This window comes from Herpailurus yagouaroundi, unplaced genomic scaffold, assembly GCF_014898765.1.
Source record: "Herpailurus yagouaroundi ecotype Mexico unplaced genomic scaffold, PumYag 77, whole genome shotgun sequence".
In the NCBI taxonomy this organism is placed as follows: Eukaryota; Metazoa; Chordata; class Mammalia; order Carnivora; family Felidae; genus Herpailurus; species Herpailurus yagouaroundi.
In genome coordinates this window covers 33942810-33963503 of record NW_024412388.1, presented here as the reverse complement: position 1 = coordinate 33963503, position 20694 = coordinate 33942810, and the positions used below count along the sequence as shown (strand labels likewise).

At 45.7% G+C, this 20694-nt stretch overlaps 1 protein-coding gene across 2 annotated transcripts in view; it reads right to left on the bottom strand.

The window, feature by feature from the left end:
* CFAP57 (cilia and flagella associated protein 57) overlaps nt 1-20694 on the bottom strand; it is an 85012-nt gene that overhangs the window by 53649 nt on the left and 10669 nt on the right. For both annotated transcript variants that reach the window (XM_040469890.1, XM_040469889.1), the window contains exons 6-11: nt 18680-18832; nt 10890-11029; nt 9955-10120; nt 9116-9229; nt 3500-3712; nt 1764-1937 (exon numbers count right to left, since the gene is read on the bottom strand). In XM_040469890.1, the coding sequence (XP_040325824.1) occupies nt 1764-1937; nt 3500-3712; nt 9116-9229; nt 9955-10120; nt 10890-11029; nt 18680-18832 (960 nt within the window). The remainder of the gene's footprint in view (nt 1-1763; nt 1938-3499; nt 3713-9115; nt 9230-9954; nt 10121-10889; nt 11030-18679; nt 18833-20694) is intronic.

The following is a 20694-nucleotide window of genomic DNA, read 5'->3' as shown; positions in this document are numbered from 1 at the left end:
CGACCTTATACTGGGCACGGAGCCTGCTTGAAATTCTCTCTCTCTTTCCCTCTGCCCCTCCCCTGCTCATGTTTTCTCTCTCTCTCTCTCTCTCTTTAAAATAAAAAAAATAAAAATAAATGCCGGGGTACCTGAGTGGCTCAGTCAGTTAAGCATCTGACTCTTGATTTCAGCTCAGATCATGATCTCATGGTTTGTGAGATTGAGCTCTGAGTTGGGCTCTGCAATAACACCACAGAGCCTGCTTAAGATTCTCTCTCTCTGCCCCACTCCTGCTTGCACCCGCACACGTGCACGCTCTCTCTCAGAATAAATTTAAAAAACCTAAAAAAAAAAACTCTCAGGGCACCTGGGTGGCTCAGTCAATTAAGCATCTGACTCTTGATCAGCTCAGGTTGTGATCTCATAGTTGTGGGATCAAGCCCTGCCTTGGGCTCTGTGCTGAGTGTGGAGTCTACTTGGGATTCTCTCTCTCTCTCTTTTTTTCTCTCTCAAAATAAATAAACAGTAAAAAAGCCTCTCATTAAAAAAATAAAAATAAATGTCTAGTTGTAGGGGAGCCTCGGTGGCTCAGTCGGTTAATAATCCAACTTCGGCTCAGGTCATGATCTCACAGCTCATGTTTTCAAGCCCCACATCGGGCTCTCTGTTGTCAGCATAGAGCCTGCTTCAGATCCTCTCTCCCCTTCTCTCTCTGCTCCCCCCCAGCTCATTCTCTCTCTTTCAAAATAAATAAATAAACTAAAACAATAAAAAAATAAAAATAAATAAAATAAATAAAAATTTTTTTAAAAAGCCTAGTTGTAAGAGAAGAATTAAGTTATGGTCCATCATTTGCTGGGATATTTGTGTAGTTACTAAAATCATGTTTTTGAGGAACACCTAATTATATGAAAAAAATGCTTATAATAGCATTAAGTAAAAAAAAAAGCAGCCTACAAAAGTACATACAGTATAATCTCTATTTATTTAAAGTGCACACAAAAGTACACAGAAGAGTATGAGAAAAGGCATCAAAACATTAATGAGGATACTATGGGGATTTTTGTTTATAAAGTGAATACGTGTTGCTTTCATAATCAGAAAAATAAATACCTTATCCACAAAACTTCACAGCTATGAAGAGAAGAGGGGGAGTTTTCAGTTTACTTTGAGTGCAAGACCCAGGCTCAATACGGGAATGTTCCAGCTGATAATGAAAAATCCTTTCTTCATAAGGATACTGTCTGCGGGCAAGGCAGTGTAGAGTTTGGGACATGGTTCAAAGCCTTGGGTGTTGGTGTTGTTGGAGGGACAATTTACAAATGTGTGTTCATGTTTTGTGTCTTCAAGGGGACGGAGGGGTTCATCTCCTGGGCTTTGACTCTTTTTGGTCCAGGGCACTTCTGTGGGGGAGGAGAGCCGGATGCGGCAGCCAGCACTCAGCAGATGGGAGATCTGGGTGGGTGGCATACAGCGTCTCTCAAATGGCCCATTATTATGCATGGTATTATGGTGAACAACCTTGTACATGAATCTTTAGGTGTACCTCTGATGATCTCCTAAGATATATTCATGGGAGTAGTTTAAACAAAGAGTATTAGTAGCCAATAAGGGCTCATTGAATGGGTGGTTGGATGAATAAAGAGGGAGAGAGGAATAAGGGGAGAGGAGACACAGAGAGGGGTTGCAAGGATGAAGCAGGGGTGTGGAGGGCAGGATCAGATGGATCCATGGAGAGCTAGTTCTGGGAATGGGCCCCTAAAGAGAGGGTCCCTTCTCACCTTGGTGACAGGACCTGCATGGGCCTGGTACTCATTGAATTCTTTCTGCAGAGGCAGCGGGTACTTCATCGCACGGATGGTTCCCACCGAGGTGCCCACAAACATCATGCGCCCAGAATGCGAGATGACGATGGCTGTGTAGACGACATCAAAGGCTGATATCTCTCGCAGGATCTGGAACACAGACAGGTGTTCACGGTGAGGGGCTCAGCTGTGGCCCCATGTCATTCCCTCCTCTCCTGTAACAGCAACACTTGGGCAAGTTCTGTACTGAAAAATGTTTCTCTATTCCTTACAGCACCTGGCATGGTGCCTACGCATAAAAGGCACTGATTTCAGTATATCCTGGCTGCCTGATTGGTGAACAAGTATTCTGGGAGTTAGGATTAACGTTAATAAAAGGAAGCCAAGGGGCGCCTGGGTGGCTCAGTCGGTTAAGCATTCGACTTCGGCTCAGGTCAGGATCTCACGGTTCGTGGGTTCGAGCCCCGTGTCAGGCTCTGTGCTGACAGCTCAGTCTGCTTCGGATTCTGTGTCTCCCTCTCTCTCTGTCTCTCCTCCACTCACACTCTGTCTCTGTCTCTCTCAAAACTAAATAAACATTAAAAAATTTTTTTTTACAAGGAAGCCAAGCCCCATTTTAAGGCTTTTGCATGTTGTAACTCATTTGACCCTCACAAAAACCCTTTGGGGGCAGTTACCGTTACCCCTATTTTAAGATGACGAAACAGAGCCACACAGACAGCAACCACCTAGGAAGTGGCAGTCAGGCCCGAGTGTCTCTGCTCGTGACTGCTAGGCTACCTCACATCTCACACTCAGAATGCGATACGGATCATACAGCCATTCAGCAAACAGTTATTAATGCCTGTTACACAAACAAAACTATACTATCAGGAAACTCATTTTGTTTTTCGTGAATTCACTCACCGTGCCTTCCCTCCATCCAATCACCCACCCACCCTCCCACCAAACATTGAGGGAATGTTTGTGTGGGTCATGCAGTGTGTGCCGGCTATTAGGGACAGCAAGAGGCGTGAATTGCGGGCCTGGCCTGAAGGGGCTTGTTCCGGTTCAGCACTGTAAAAGCCACCACACAATTAGGACTAAGCTACTTGGGGGCACAGTGGAGAGACCCCCTCCTCTCAGCTGGGCTCCAATCATGGCGAAACCCGTCTCGGGTCAGTCTGCTGCCGTGGTGTCTGTGCGCTTTCCGGCCCCAGCGCCAGGAAGGTGACGAGCACCAAAGAAGATGGGCTGTCGCTGGCGCCTGGAGAAGGATCCAGCCACGTTTGTGTGAAGTGTCTCTGCTGCACTCTTCTCTCCTCCCTCAGCTATTTGGAGCCAAATGTGGTAATTCCTAAATTTCAGAGTTTGGAGGTCTCGAACAAATGTGGTGGCCGAGCCGAGGCGACAGCAGTAACTATACTTCCGTCTCTGCCCCAGGGTAAGCATGCAGTTTGGAGATGTTGCTGACCTGCGGGCCTGGAGGGTGGAAGAGACCTGTAGCCAGCCAGCAAAACAGAAGGAGAAAGGGGCCGCACGGTTTAACCAGTCAGGTAGGGCGCGCGGCAGGAAATCCCAGAAGTATCAATAACGGAATGACCCAGAGGGTCCCATGAAGAAGGGACCCTGTTCTGACGAGCCCTCTTCCCATCACACTTCCTGCTGCGCCCGTGGAGGCTGTCTTCTGTAGACCAGCGGGCAGCCCGGAGGTGGGGCCGGGGCAGACTCACCGAAGAGTCTGCAATCTCCTTGAGGGTCTGGTCTGATCCAACTGCAAAGATAATTTTGGCATCGGGGGAGACAGTAACACAGTTGTAACTGCAGGACTTGAGAACGCATTCTGTCTCTCTCTTTCCTGAGGACAGATTCCATTCATAGACAGCACCGTCTGTGCCGCAAGAGATCAGTTTGCTGTCATCCGCGTTCCACACAACCGAGCGAACCTACAGGGGATGAAGGCGTACCCAGTTAAAAGCGTGCATATGTCCCTGTGCACACACGTGCACACACGCACACACACACACACACACACACACACACACAGACGCCTCATTAGGGAAAGGAGGATGAACTCCTCACGTGTTCCACTAGACCGAGGCAGAATGTCCTTTCCTGGTGCATGCCCTTCAGCAAACTCAAAACTGGCTTTATTTGGAACAGAGCATGAACAAGTCTACCCTCTGGGCATTGTCTAAAATGATGGAGGTATCAGTGTAGTGCGATTAAGAAAAGGCTGGTAGGTCCACAATATGAGCAAATAGCAGAGCATGAGAATTTTAATAGAACGAGGGAAAGACACGGTCAAGGAGAAACCTTCTGCAATCATAGACAACCCCGGGGGTCAGGAAGGCTGTGCGCATGTGCTAAGCCGCCCCACTCAAGAGCAATCGGAGCAGGATATGGGGAAAACTCGAAAGCGTCTTCTGAGCTGCACAGGGACCCATCAACACAGGGCAGAAACCTCACTAGCACAAGGGGTTTAAACATAACATCTGACCAAACCCTAACTGAATAATAATCTCCTCTGGTCCACGGGCATCTCCCAGGAAGCCAGGCTTAGAAATAAAATCACACTTATCCCTGGCAGCCTGGAAGACTGTGTGCATGGCTAGGGCTGCACTCTCTCAGGTACACAGAGAGAACCTCCAAACTACTAGAACCTGGCTGAACAAGGAGCAACAAAATGTGAACTCTGTGAACTGTGACAGTCACCTCCCAGCCACACAGATCCAATGGTAAAGGGTGAAAGTGTAACTGGCTAAGGGGGCTAAGCCCAATCTGTGACTAATGAGTGGCTCAGGTCAACGCAGGGGCAACCAGAGAAAAGATAAAAAAAAGAACAAAAATCTGAGCAGGGACATCAAGGCTGCACACTGCAGGGGAAAGCAAGACTTCTCAGGATTCGTTCAGCCAGGTCACTAAACAAAGAAACAAACAACAACAACAACAACAACAACTTTCTAGATCTTCGCCTTATCATATTTATAACTTCCTTCTCCAATAGTGAGAGTCCTGATTCCCATTATCTTCAATATATTTGCTTATTTTCTCATAAGGAACCAACCTTCTGACCCACTGGCCACCTCTTTTGGTATTTCCATGACTGCGACCCTGTGGGGCACATCCTTAACCACCTCCTCAGCTCCACTTCCACCTCTTAAATTGGATTCTCTGTTTGTTACTATTATGTACAAATACCCTTGAAAAAATATAGTGATGCTATTTCCAACACTATTCCTAGATTCACTAATTTTAATAGTTTCTCTGAAAACTCTTTCAATTTCCTACATACTCAGTCGTGTTGTCTGTGAGGATCTATTTATTCCTTTCCAATTTCTACACTTTTTATTTTGCTTTGGTCTGAATGTTTGTGTCTCTTACTCTGCCCTGCACCCCTCAGTTCGTATGTTGAAATCCTTACCCGAGAAGATGATGGTATAGGGAGGTGGGGCCCTTTGACAGGTGATTAGGTCATGAGGGTAGAGCCCTCATGAATGGGATTAGTAAGTGTCCTTATGAAAGACACCCCAGAGAGCTAGCTCACCCCTTCTACCATGTGAGGATATGCGAAATCTGCAGCCAGGAAGAGGGCCCTCACCTACCCATGCTGGCACCTGAGTCTTGGACTTCTTGCCCTCCAAACTGTGAGGAAACTTTTCTGTTCTTTATGAGCTACCCAGTCTGTGCTGTTTTGTTATGGCAGACTCATGGACTAAGACATATTTCCTTTTCTTGTCTTATTGCGCTGGTTAGGACTCAGTACCAGGCTAACAGAAGGCATCGTCTTTTGTTCTCTATCTCAGAAGGAATGCTTTCATAATTTTAGGATCAAGTATGCTGTTTGTCGTAGGTTTTCTTAAATATCTTGCATAAGATTTTTATAATAGAAGTTCCATTATGTTTTAGTTTGTTGTTTTTTATTTTTTTATTATTTAAAATTTTAAAAATGTTTATTTACTTTTGAAGGACAGACAGAGCGTGAGCAGGGTAGGGGCAGAGAGAGAGGGAGACACAGAATCTGAAATGGGCTCCAGGCTCTGAGCTGTCAGCACAGAGCCCGACGTGGGGCTCGAACTCACAAACCACAAGATCATGACCTGAGCTGAAGTTGGATGCCTAACCGACTGAGCCACCCAGGTGCCCCAAGTGTTGTTTTTTAAAATCGTGAATGGATATTAAATGCTATCAATTTCATTATATCTGCATTTATGGAGATAAACATATGATTTTTTCATCCTTATTATGCTAATGTGGTGTACCACATTAATTGATTTCAAATTGTAAAACAATCTTGTATTCCTGGAATAAATCCAACTTGGTCATGTTGTGTTCTCCTTTTTATATATTGATGGATTGGCTTGATAATATTTTATTTCTATGGTCACAAAAAAGACCAGCTTAGCATTTCTTCCTTGTGATGTCTTTGACAGGTTTTGGTATCATGATTATGCTGGCCTCACAGAACAATATTGGGAAGTATTTGCTCTTTTCTCTATACTTTGCAAGAGTTTCTTCAATATTATTAGTGTCATTTTTTTTTTTCCTCCAAGTTGATATAATTCTCCAGTGATATGCTCTGGGCCTAGAGTTTTCTTTATAGGAAGGTTTTTAAATGATAGACTCAATTTTTCTAGGAATTTGTTTCATCTATATTATTCAAATTTATTTTCATAAAGTTGTTCATAATATCCCCTCATGATCTTTTTTTATTATATAGGATCTGTACTGATATCCCCTTTTCATTCCTCCTACTGGTTATTTACCTTTCCTCCTTTTTTTCTCCTCTCGTAATCAGTCATGTTAAAGGCTTGTCCATTTTGCATTTTCAAAATGCTAAGTTTTGGGGACACCTGACTGGCTCAGTTGGTAGAGCATGCAACTCTGGATCTCAAGGTTCTGAGTTTGAGCCCCACATTGGGAGTAGAGATTACTTAAAAAAACCTGGGGTGCCTGGGTGGCTCAATTGGTTAAATGTCCAACTCTTGATTTTGGCTCAGGTCATGATCTCATGGTTCATGAGAGCCTCGTATTGGGCTCTGTGCTGATGGTGCGGAGCCTGCTTAGATTATCTCTCAAAACAAACAAACATTAAAAAAAAAAAAAAAAAAACCCAAAAACCCAAAACCATGTTTTGGCTTTGATGATCTTCTATTGTGTTTGTTTTCTATTTCATTAACTTCTGCTCTTATCCTTACTATTTCCTTCCTTTTATCTTCTTTGAATTTAATTTGCTGTTCCTTTTCTAACTTTAGATGATTATATCACTGATTTTTATCCTTTTATATTCCTAATATATGTATTTAAGGTTATAAATTTCCATGTGCATGGCTTTATTGTATCCTCCATCTGTATATGTATATTTTTAATACTGCAGATGTAAGTCTAACATACAACCCTGGTTAGAAACCAGTGTTATAAATACTTGCAAAGGGATGCAACAAAGGGCTGCTTTCCTGGACTGGTCAGGGAGGGCCTCCCAAGGAGATGCACATGGTTCTAGAAAGAGCATCAGAATCACCCGGCATGCTTTCATCTGCACCTCCACAGTCACTTGAAGACCAATCGCATTGTTGAAACCGGGAACGCTCAGTGTTTTCACAGTTCCTGCACTTATGCACCTGTTATTTGCCACACTCAATGGTTAGTTTTTAGTCTTTACAGGACCTCTCTCTGACCTTTACTTATTTTTGTAAATGTTGATTTATTTTTGAGAGAGAGAGAGAGAGAGCGAGTGAACAGGGGAGGGGCAGAGAGGGAGAGTGAGAATCCCAGGCAGGCTCCATGCTGTCAGCCCAATGCAGGGCTCCATCCCACATACCATACCACGAGATCATGACCTGAGCTGAAATCAAGAGTTGGACATTCAACCAAGTGAGCCACCCAGGCGCCCCTCTCTCTGACCTTTAATACCACCAACTACTTTATCTTGGAATAATTCCTTCGCTTCTCTGATACAATTCCTTGATTCCAAGTTCTCCTGTGCCTTCATTTGCAGTCCTTCTCTTCTTTAACCAGTCCGTGAAATGTTGGTCACCTGTCTCTGCCCAAGATTCTTCTCAAATTCCAGGCCCTTGGTGATGTAATCTATGCCTCTGACTTCCACTACCACCTAATCCCCTGAATCTTCATTTTCAGCCTTGACTTCTTTCCTGACCCCCATGCCTGAGTACCATAGTTCTTGGACACATGGCACATAACATATACAAAATGGAACTTAATGTCATGCTTCTCTCTGTCTCTTCTACCAAAGCCATGGCTTATTTTCTGACTCATCTTTCACCCTCACTTCTTAGCTGGTCTCCATCCCTCCAAGTTCCCTCTCCGCTAATCCATCCTCAATACTGTTTGGAGAAGTACCTTTCTAACCCCATTACTTCCTTTCCTGAATCCTTTCAGTTGCCTCTCATCACCTACAGAGTAAAGTCCAATTCCTTGGCATGGTGCACACACTGGGATGTAGCCAACCTCTCTGGCTCCTTCCACCACTGCTGGAATGTGCCCAACGTTCCAGCCATGTGTACCTCAAACCACCACCCTATTTTATACTCCAGTTCCATCATCTCTACTAGGTCCTCTGCCTAGCATGCTTTCAAGTGCTTTTTCTGTCCAAATTCTTTCACCGACTTCTTAAGTCTTTCCACCTTTGGCCCCTCCCTTGTCTTCATGCCCCATCTCCACTCTGTCTGAAAACTACTGGCTTTGCTTGCTAAGTATCTTTTGAATCCACCTCCTTCTCCCTATCTGTACCATCTCCTTTATGGTCCAAAATGGTGTAGACATCCACAATAGTCTCCTTACCATTTCCACACTTTCAATACATTCTTCTTTCTGCAGCCAAAGTAGTCTAAAATGCGAATCTGGTCATATCATTCCCTCCTCTGAAAATCTTCAATGATTTCAAGGCACAAGGAGGATATCTTTTTAATACCTTTTTTATACTTAGGAGGCCTGCAAGGTTCCATGCACTTGGGCCTCTGCTAATCTCACCAATCTCAGCTGGGTCCCGTTTTGTCCTGACACCTATGGTTCCAACCCCACAGACTTTTCAGCTCCTCTGAAGCTCTATCTGGTTAATTCCTTCCTACTCCTTTAGGACCCAGCCTTTATGAACACCCCACTCTAAATTATGCCAACTCTTTCATTATTTACTCTCATAACACCCCATGTTTCTCTTTCATTGCATTTATTGCAATTAGTAATTACCCTGTGCTTTTGTTTTATCGTCTCTTTCCCCAAGTAGACCGTGAACTCCAAGAGGAAACGCATTGCTTCTCTTTTGTTCACTCGGCAAGCATAATGCTTGGCTCTGTGCCTCCCGTGTCCTTGGACACTGCTCACTCACTTACCTTCCCGGTGTGTCCTTTCAGGTTCGAGATGTTCTCCAGGCTCGTAGTGGCAAAAATGTGAATCACATTTCCACTGACCGCAGCAAACAGGTGACCTCCGTTGCTAAAGGAACACTACAAAGAAACAAAGCAAGAGAGCAAGAATGAGAGAAATGAGCCTTCTGGACATTACAGTCAAGAGCTCTTTTTCCTAAAGAGTTCAGGCTGAAAGCAGGTGTGGAAGTGGGAATCGGGGGGAAAGGTGCAGAGGGACTGAGGACCAGCCGGCATCTTGGCTATTCCTGTAGCTCATACTGGCCAAGATGCTGCCACTGGTGTGTGCACGGACCATGACGCTGCTTGGATGGTAGAGTGCATTCGTTGTTTGTGGAAGTGTCAGAGTGGGGAAGCAACTCCCGAAATCACTATCTGGTTTCTGCGGTCACCTCAGGGGGAAGTGTGATGGGCGGCCTACTGCCTCTCCCTGGTGACGCTTCTATTCCCAGGCCCCTTCCAATCTCCAACTTCACCTTCCCGACTGGCTGGCGCTCCGATTCTGAGATGACTTCCCTTTTTGACACTTTTTGTTACTCGGCAATCAGAGAGAGAGTTAATTACACGTGGGATCTCACAAGGCTTGGGGTTCAGTGAAATATCTTGATGAGCAAGAGAGAAATGGGATAGAGCCATATGCTCAAGAAGTTTGGGGAGAGGAGAACCCGATCTCCTGCCTTTTCTTCTTTTAAAGCCACCGATGTTCTCTAAGCAGACTTTGGTCCCACTTTGCCAGAGTGTGTTAGTTCTTGATATTTCAACCCCCGGTTTTCCAAGAAACTGAACCTTTATCTCCAGCATCTTACCTCTCTGCATCCTCTGACAGAATATTCTTTGAAAGAACGTATATCATCAACGAGTAGATTCATAAGGCGTAGTTTGTCAGCAAATCCTACGACAACAAAGTGCCCCGATGGATGAAGGCTGATTGTATAAGCCTCTTCCTGGTATTCCTTAAATAGCTCCAGAGTGCTGTGAAAAAGATTATGGAATTCTAAGAAACTCCCTTGAGCCCTCCATTGTATCTGGCACATATTTCTATCATAGCATAGGAGATACTTTGTCGCTTGAAATTTTGGTTCCCCTTTTCCCCAGGTTTTGGTTATTTGAGGAGAGTGTCCGGCAATGAGTATGGGAAATAGGGAAATAGCGATCAACGAGTTCTCTAGCGATGCTGAAGGCACAGCTCCATTTGGATCCCCTGAGTTGGAAGGACCGCATGGTTTCTTTTCGGCAACCCAGTGGCTATACACAAAGGACAGAGAAATTACAGTGGGGGGCCACTCTAGGCTGGGGATCCTCAGGGAATCTATGTCAGGGAGAAAAAGTCACTAGGGAGTTAAGGATGGTCGGGGGCAGTGATGAGGAGAGAGATGTAGTGGTCTGGAGAGTCCCATGTGACGAAAAGTACATCTGGAGGGAGACAGGAAAACTGGACAACACAGGAGATTATTTAAGAAGGCAGAGTGTTATCTTTATGTCCCCATTGTCTAGCATGGTGTCTGGCGTGCGGTGAAGCACTTAATAAAACACAAAGCCATGTTCTAGCCCGAGCGCGAGCAAAAAGGGAAGAGAAACAGGTAAGTTGACAGACTTGATTAAAAAAACAAAACAAAACACCTCTTCCAACCGAGAGCTTCAAGTAATTACATTTTAAGACTCTCTAATTAAAATGATTTACATGAACAAATGTAACAACTGGGATCCTGCACGCTGCAGTCGCGAAGCCTTTCATCCTTACTTTGACTCATAATTCCAGATGCGAACGGATCGATCCAGAGAGCAGGTGGCAATGAAGGGTTTGCGGATGCACGTGGCTAGCCCGGTGATGGCTGCGGAGTGCAAGGGGTACATCAGATACTCGAAGTGAGCAGGCTCCCCCTGGAGAAATCACACAGAGTGAGATCTGGCAGAGTAAGCAAAGGGCTGGCTGTATACTTCAGCTCCATTACCACCTACGAACGTTAGTTAGCCTGGGTGCGCAGATAATGGCCGTGGGAAGACTGCTTTAATATTATGCATATTTTCCAATGCTGCTATTATTTTAAAAAGCAATTTAAAATGACAAAAAATGGCAATTAAAAAAATTTTTTACGGATTTTTCTTTTTTTTTTTGAGAGCGAGATGGCACAAATGAGGGAGGGTGGAGAGAGAGAGGGAGAGAGACAGAGAATCCCATGAGGGATAGAGAGATAGGAGATGGGGGAGAGAGAAGCGGGGTTCACCCGAAGCGGGGCTTGAGCTCACGAACCGTGAGATCATGACCTGAGCCAAAGTCAGAAGCTTAAGTGACCGAGGCACCCAGGTGCCTCAGAACTTTGTTCTATAGCTATACCAGAATTTAATGTAGTCATTCCTCTACTATGGGAACATTTCAGTGGATTCCATCATTTGTTATTTAGGAATAACATTAGACTAAACATCCTTGCGGGTTAAGTCTTTGTACCTCTCTGATGACTTCCTTAGCTCCTTCAGTGGAAGTATCCAACACTAAGCTTTTGAATGCGGACGCATCTGTTTCAAAAGACATCCATCTTTTTTTTTTTTTTTTAACATTTATTTATTTTTTGAGACAGAGAGAGACAGAGCATGAACGGGGGAGGGGCAGAGAGAGAGGGAGACACAGAATCAGAAGCAGGCTCCAGGCTCTGAGCCATCAGCCCAGAGCTCAACGCGGGGCTCGAATTCACGGACCGCGAGATCGTGACCTGAGCTGAAGTCGGACGCTCAACCGACTGAGCCACCCAGGCGCCCCCAAAAGACATCCATCTTAAAGAAACATAGTGCCAGCTGTGTGACACAGTTACTAGCAAAACAACCAGATGAGGAATGAGGCTGCCCCCTGCTGCCCACATTAGTCCCTTACTCAGAATGCCCTGGATAACTTGGATAACTGGCTGCTTGAGTGATCCCACTTCTTCCTTCCTGTGCTCTTAGGTTTTAAATTAGCCAATAAAGAGCAAACCCACAAAATCCTAGACATCCCACCCCCCACACTCCAGTAAAGGCAAAGCCCATCCCCTTTCTCTCCCCATGACCTTGCTGTGCAGCCCTCACATGTGCTCCGTACCCTCCAGAGCATGTGAGTAACAAATCTGTTCCCCTAAGTTCCCTGGTGTTTTGTGCTGAAGTGCCTCCTGCAATGATCCTAAGAAGGAAAAGGTCCAGTCCAGCCACAACTCTGGCCGTGGTGGGAGAAACGTCTGGGGGGTTGCTATGAGTAATAGGGGCCTGGGCAAAGTGCCGCGGGCATTCCTAGCCAAGAGCATCACTATCGATAGGCTGGGACGGACGCAACGGGTACGTTTCTAGAAGGGGAATACTGGGGGAAATGGCATGAACGACTCTAAAGACCTTCAGAGGCCCTGCCAGACTTCTCTCCAGAGAAATGGCGTCGTCATTCCGCCACCAGCAGCAGTGAGAGCTGGGGTGAATGATTTCACACGGAGATGCTTCCTGTGACACTGGTTGTACAGGCTTCACATTGTTCTGTTTTCGGAGGCCTTATACCTGGGACACCTGAATGAGGAGTGATGGCTGGGAAATTCAATTAGGTGCACACATTTTAGGCCCATTCACAAGCAAACCAAAGGCTGAGATGGGGATTCCCTCAAATTCTGGCCCTTTCTCACTTATAAACTCAGCTGCATCCACTCAACCTTCCCTACTATCTCGGAAGAAAAGGTGCTGTGCTGTGCTGGGGTGGGGGGCAGGACAGAGTATTCCCTTTCTCCATCCCTTACCCTTTCTTTCTCCAATATCTTCAGCCTCCCTGTCTCTACTGGCACATTCGCATCAGCTTTTGAATACACTCACACCTCTCTTACCTTAAACACAACAGTAATCCTCTTTCGTCCTTTCTCTGCACTTCTGCCTAAGAAGTTGTACGATGATGGAGAATCAGACAAGCAGGCTTACGGATTTCACTTGAAATTCATGACCACAAGCCTCCAACGGACCGATAGCTCCGTGTTTTTCAGTGAGTTCACTTTCTGAGTCTCCAAGATACTGATTTCATGCCATTTATTCTCTTTCCAGGCCTTCAGACTCTCTTCCTCTTTCTCCCAGCCCCAAACTTGTCTGATGACCTTGCCTCATATTTCCTTGATTTTGTATCTTTACTTTCTTCATTCTGTAGCTCAGGCGCAGAGTTACAGACTGTCATAATTCACGTACGGCCAATTTTTATTTTATATTTCATTCCCTTCCTCTTTTAATTTTCACTCTTGTTCCTCCCTTATCAAAGGCACCAATTAATGTGTCTCATTTGTGTCCTTGGAAATTTTTCTTTTTTTTTTTCTTAACGTTTATTTATTTTTGAGAGACAGAGACAGAGCATGAGTGGGGGAAGGGCAGAGAGAAGAGACACAGAATCGGAAGCAGGCTCCAGGCTCTGAGCTGTCAGCACAGAGCCCGATGAGGGACTCAAACCCACAAAACGGGAGACCATGACCTGAGCTGAAGTCGGACGCTCAACTGACTGAGCCACCCAGGCGCCCCCATGTTCTTGGATATTTCTATACATGGCACCATCCTTCAGACTGCATTCTTCAGTTTTACTTTTTTCTCTCAACCATCTATGTTGTCATGTATATTAATTATTGCTTCTACCAGAGATTTGGTATTCTGTGGTATGCATCCAGCTCTTTGGGGACGGACAGCTGGGCTGTCTTCGACTCTCCATTGCTACGAACATGAAGGCGAATGTCTTTGTATGTGCTCTCTAACGGACCGGCGTGATGTAATGCCTGGTATGCATCCAGGAGCAGACCACTGGGTAACAAGATATATGCATTCTCTATTCGACCAGGAACTATCAGACTGCTCTCTAGAATGTCTATACCAGTTTACATCCCCTCACCAATCCCATAAGGATTCCCATCCTCTTTTGCTCTCAGAAATTTCAGGCGATATCTGACTTTCTAATTTTGGCTAATGCAGGAAACAATTCTACCACTGCTCAGGCCAGGCTCTCTGGGCTGCTAGAGCCCCCAGCCTTGCCTCTGGTGCACATTAAAGATCCCAAACCACGACTGACTCCACGTGACTTCACAATCAATAAAAAAGGAGCAATCTTTGAATTAGAGGCTGAATTCAACAATGAAAAGAAAGAAAAAGAGGAAGGAGGCTGGGCAGAAAGCGATTGCTGCCGTGACCAGGGGGCAGGATGTCAGTTCTCTCTTTCCAGATGTAAGAAACTACACGCGCACTGACCATCTGAAATTAAAGAAGCTTGCGTATCTCTATTTGATGAGCCTCACCAAGAGTCCGCCAGACGTGGCCATCATGGCTGTCCATAGCTTTGTGAAGGACTGTGAGGATCCCAATCCTCTAATTCAGGCCTTGGCAGGCAGGGCCAGGGGTGCATCCGGGTGGACAAGATGACAGAATAGCTCTGCAAGTGCTTGAAGGATGAAGATCCCTACGTTAGGAAGACAGTGGCAGTCTGTGTGGCAAAATTCCATGATATCGATGCCCAAATGGTGGAAGATCAGGGATTTCTGGATACTCTGTGGGATCTCATTGCAGACTCACATCCAATGGTGGTGGCTAATGCTGTAGCAGCATTTTCTGAAATCAGCGAATCTCACCTAAATGGCAACTTACTCGATCTGAACCCACAGAACATTAATAAGCGGCTGATGGCCCCAAATGAGTGCACTGACTGGGCCAGATTTTCATCTTGAACTCCCTAATTACAACCCTAAAGATGGCCGGGAGGCTCAGAACATCTGGGAACGTGTAACTCCCCGGCAGTCTCACGCCAACTCAGCGGTGGTGCTTTCAGCGGTAAAAGTCCTAAGGAAGTTTCTAGAGTTGTTACCCAACGACTCTGACTACTACAATGTAGTAAGTAGTAGAAGGTGGCCCCTCCACCTGTCTTTGCTGTCTGGGGAGCCAGACATGCAGTACGTTGCCCTGAGGCCACTTCAGCTGCTACGTCCCACTCAACAGTGCTTTTTGTAGAAGATGGCAAAATGGAGCACCAGGTATTCCTTACGAAGGAAAGGATGGTCCCAGTGAAAATGAACTTCAGTTTCAGATTAAGGAATGTCATTTAAATGCTGAGACTTTCCAGCAAATTGCAAAACAACAATGTCTGTACTATTGCCAAGAGGAATGTAGAAGAGCAAGACATTCCATACCAATCCCTGAAACTCACAAATGGCCTCTGGATTTTGGCTGAGCTACATGTCCAGACAGGAAACCCAAATTACACACAGTCGCTGAAGGGTAGGGCTCCTGAAGTCTCTCAACACATGTAGCAGGCCTATGGCAGCATTTTGAAAAATGAATAGACTGGTCCTGTGCCCTCTGGCCACCCTGTGATTGGTGCAAGCCAAGAACTCTTAACTGGAAGAAATTGGACCGCCGTGTAGAACCTGAACCCAAACGCTGAGGCCACCCACCAAGGTAGTGACTAGTCTAACCTGTGTTAACATTAAGACACAAACTGCTGGATAGTTTTAGCTTCCTGTGAACATCTGTAACCACTGCTTCAATCACTTCCCACCTCTTGCCAACTGCCACTACTATCTATCCTTACTTGGGGGCTTCTCCACGGTGTGCCGATGGCTGGCATTTTTAAGGGGTTTGGTATTTTGTAATTGAAAGCTCATTTCAAAAGCAGAAAAAGACAAAAATATTAAAGCAAGGAAAAGTGTCACTGGAAAAAAAAAAAGAGGCATCTCAGACTTGTTTTAATTTGCATTTTGCTGTGCATAGGCAACAGACATTGCCTGTGAGAGTGGCCAGGTATTGGATTTAATGGATGATGACTTCACAGTGGCTATTACAGATCTGTTCAAAGAACTAAAGAAAACCATGATTAAAGAAGGAAAGAAACTTTTGATAACAATGTCACATCAAATAGAGAACATCATTGTTTAAAAAAAAAGCAAATTCTGTAGGTAAAAAGCACAATAGCAGAAATGAAAAATACACTAGAGGCACTCAAAAGCAGATCTGAACTAGCGGAAGAAAGAATCAGTGAAGTTAAAGGCAGATCAAGAAAGATTATGCAATATGGAAAACAGAACAATGAAGAAAAATGAACAGAACCGCAGGTAAATGTGGGACTCCACTAAACACACCAACACATGTACAGTGGGAGTACCAGGAGGAGAGGAGAGAGACAGAAAGGAGCAGAAAAAAATATTTGAATAAATAATGGACAAAACTCCCCACATTTATTGGAAAGTATTGATGCACACATCCATGAAGCTGAAACACAAAGAGATCCACAGACACACGATAGTAAAAATATTGAAAACTGAAGACAAAGAAAAAACCTTGAAAGTAGCAAGCGTAAGATGATTGATCAGTTACAAGGAAGCCCAACAAGGTGACAGCAGATTTCTCAGCAAAAATAATAAAAGCCAAGAGGGAGTGGGATAACATGTTCAAAATACTCAAAGAAAAAACTGTCGATCAAGAATTGTATATCCAGGGGCTCCTGGATGGTTCAGCTGGTTAAGCATCCAACTCTTGGTTTTGGCTCAGGTCATGATCTCACAGTTCATAAGTTTGAGTCCTGCGTCGGGCTCTGCAATGCAGAGCATGCTTGGGATTCTCTCTCTCTCTCTCCTTCTCTCTCTGCTCCTCCCCCACTCACACTGCTTCTGTCTCTCTCAAAATAAATACACTTTACTTTTTTTGAGAGAGGGCATAAGTGAGTGAGGGGCAGAGAGAGAGAGGGAGGGAGAGAGTGAGAGTGAGAGAGAATCCCATGAGGGGGGAGAGAGAGAGAAACAGAGACAGAGAAGCAGCGCTGTGCTCACCCGATGCAGGACTCAAACTCATGAACTGTGAGATTATGACCAGAGCCAAAGTCAGATGCTTAACCAACTGAGCCACCCAATAAATAAACTTAAAAAAAATTCTATATCCAGCAAAGCTGTCTCTTCAAAATGAAACATAAAAATATTCCTAACAATGGGGCGCCTGAGTGGCTCAGTCAGTTGAGCATCCAATTTCGGCTCAGGTCATGATCTCGTTGTCTGTGAGTTCGAGCCCTGCGTCCGGCTCTATGCTGACAGCTCAGAGCCTGGAGCCTGTTTTGGATTCTGTGTCTCCCTCTCCCTGCCCCTCCCCCACCCATGCTCTGTCTCTCTGTCAAAAATAAATATTAAAATAATAATAATAATAATAAAAATTCCTAACAAGAATAAAGAGTTTGTTGCTCACAGACCTGCCTGCCATGTAATACTGAAGGAGATTCTTCAGGTTGAAGTAAGTAGCCCCAGACAGTAATTTGAATCCACCAAAAAACACAAAGAATACCAGTAAATGTATTACGACATTATAAAAAATATAAATACATATCTCATCCCCACTTTTCTTTCACCTTATTGAGAAAGCAACTACATAAAAAATATGCATATTATGCATCGTTGGGCTCATGGAAGTGTATTTGCCAATAATAGCACAAAGATGGTGGGCGGGAGCAAATACGTATCGGGCTAAGGAAGTGACTTCAGACGATAATTCAAATCCACAGGGACAAACAAAAAGAACCCGAAGCAATGAAAGTGTTCTAAAACTGACTGTGGTAATGGTTGCAACAACTCTTGTGAGTACGTTCAAGACCACTGAATTGTACACTGTAAATATGTGAATTGCACGGCATGTGAATAAATACCAATCAATACTCAATAAAACTGTTATTTAAAAAAAACCCACCATTACTAAGAAAGATATGTTAAAATCTCCCCCTATGATTATTGATGGTCTATTTTCCTCATTGTTCTGTCAAATTTTGCTTTATATATTTTGAATGCATGCTATCAAGTGCATAAAGTTTAAAACCATAATATCCTCTTGATGAAGTGACCCTTTTAGAAGTACAAAGTGACGCTCTTTATCTTTATGGTGCTTTTTTGTTGCAGTATCTGCAGTGTATTTATGCTAGTTTTGTTACTTAAAAACAAAAAAGAAACAATCAACTTCTTCATACACATGCATGCTTGTGCACATGAGCAGGTAGAGAGGCACGTGCAGCAGTATGAGGAATTCTCTGAAGTATAACGGCAGGGTTAAAGGATATGTACAATTTAGACTTGACAGCCAACTCCAAGGGGTCCTCGAAAGGGGCTGCAGGAGTTGCAACCCCACTGAGAGTAGCTGAGTGCTTCTATGGGGCACCTTAAGATTCGAGGTTCTTCTTTTTCCAAAAAAATTTTTTTTAAATTTTTATTTACTTGAGAGAGAGAGAGAGAGAGAGAGAGAGAGAGAGAGACCCAGAGTGTGAGCAGGGAAGGGGCAGAGAGAGAGAGGGAGACACAGAATCCGAAGCAGGCTCCAGGCTCTGAGCTGTCAGCACAGAGCCTGATGCGGGGCTCGACCTCACAAATTGCGAGATCACGGCCTGAGCCGCTCAATCGACTGAGCCACCCAGGTGCCCCAAGATTCGAGTTTCTTCTGCTCTTAGGAAGGGGCTAAATGAGCCCCTGCTCAGAAAGTCTGGATCAAACCTGCCCACGTGGTAGGCGGTCCCTGGGCCGGAAGGAAGCGCTGCTGGGAAAGACTCACCTTGCTAATCTCCGTCAGGGACATGGTGATGCTGTACAGTTGGTTCTTGCTGGTGCTGACGACCAGGGTTTCCTCTGAGGGGCTGAAGCACATGCAGAGGACGTCCTGTTTGTCCGACTGACTCCGCTCATTGCTCTGTGGGTCCGTCGGAATCTGCCCAAGATGCAACACAACCGTCAGTCATGTTCCCACGTTGTCCGCGTGTCCTTGGGCTTTCGGAGTCCTCGCAGATACTTTCAGCTTACAGATACCCAGACCGGCATGCTGCCAAGGATCCCCCTCAGATGTGGACAAGGGAGGGCTTGAGTCACCTCTGTTTCTGTGGGATTTGTATTCACCCTTAAGTGATTAGTGGCTAAGAGACAGCAGCAGCCATAAAAAGGATCACTCTCTACGTCGGAATTTGAGATCCCCTCCGAAAACAAGTGTTAGTTTAAATCCCGCTCCCGCCCACCTGTCAGAAGCCCAGTGCGGGTGCCACCACATCAAGCATGCCAGTGTGCACTTTGGGGCAGTGGAGGGGAAGGGGACAGCCCCTCTTCCACGTGGGGTGGGTGACAGGGCAGAGAAAAGACAAGGGGTCACACGGCGGCCCTGCCAGCAGCCCCTGAGAGGGCCTGGAGTTGCCAAGCAGACCTCACCTTAGGTTTCCTTTCCCCACCACTGCTCTTCACCTGCTAACCATCACACTTCTCGAAAGGCTGGCCCGCCCATACCACGTCCACTCGGTTCTTCATTCCTTCCACTGTGTCATGTACTGAAATGTCCTCATCAACCTTAGAAATGCCAGAGGCCCCTGCTCAGTCCTCATCTTCTGGGCTTTCCTAGATCCTGTAGCGGTGATGGCAGCACCTGCCTCTGGGGGGCCCAGGACACCGAGCTCTCATGTTTCCCTCCCGTGGCCTGGAGTTGTGTCTTCCCCCATATACCCCCGAATCCTTCCCGCCATCAACTCCCCCTGCTCTGCCAGCACACTGAGGGCTCTAGGAGAGAGGAAAGTCCCGCCCCACCCCGCCCGGGGTTGGGTGAGCCTTAATATCATCTCAGTGTGCTCACCAGGGAGCGTCCGTCTGCCGCCGCATTCATCACACTGCGTATGCGGAATGGGAGCCTACAGACCGAGGGCCTTGCCTGCGTCCCGCTGCTGTGTGCCAGCGCTCGGCAGCATCTAGTGCACAGCAGAGCTCAGCGAAAGAGTAAGTGTGGCCTCACTGCTCTCCTCCGGAGGTGATGGGTTCCTTGGGGGAAGTGGCCGTGGCTGACGCCTCTAGCTCAGGCACCAGGCCTGGAGCCTGGCCCGTGGCAGGTATGAGACAGCCATTTGTTAGACGGGTGAGTGAATGACCACCACATCTCAGTGTCCTCTGCTGGGCTCTCATTCTGTCTCAGACTCTAAATTAGGAAATGTAAGGTTTGTCCTCAGTCCTCCTTTTTTTGTTCTGTCAGTGATTTTGTCCAAAATGAGGGTTTCGGTGAAAGCAACAGTAGTGAAAATAATCACAATGATAAACTCTTTGAAACAGTAAAAATAAAGCATCAACTCTGTGCCAGACACAAGCTAAGCACTGTGGGTGTGTGTGTGTACATTGATCCCACTCCCAAAGTCTAAAACCACATTTCCAACGGATTCGCTTTATTCCAGTGTCTGGTCAAACATCAACTTCCTCAGCGAGGCCTCCCCGAGCCACTCTCTCTAGAATAGAACCCCCTCTCGCTCCCTGTCCGTCTCCTGGCTTTATCTTCTTCACAATGTTGAGCCCCATGTGACAATCTGTTCACATCTGTTTGTTCTAAGGACAGGCTCGTAGTGTGTGTGCTTCCCCTCCTGCATCCCCAGCCCCTAGCACAGAGCCTGGCACATAGTAAACCCTCAATACATATTTATTAAATGAATAAACAAATGGAACAAAGAATTGTTAAAAATTAAAATTTAAGGGGCGCCTGGGTGGCGCAGTCGGTTAAGCGTCCGACTTCAGCCAGGTCACGATCTCGCGGTCCGTGAGTTCGAGCCCCGC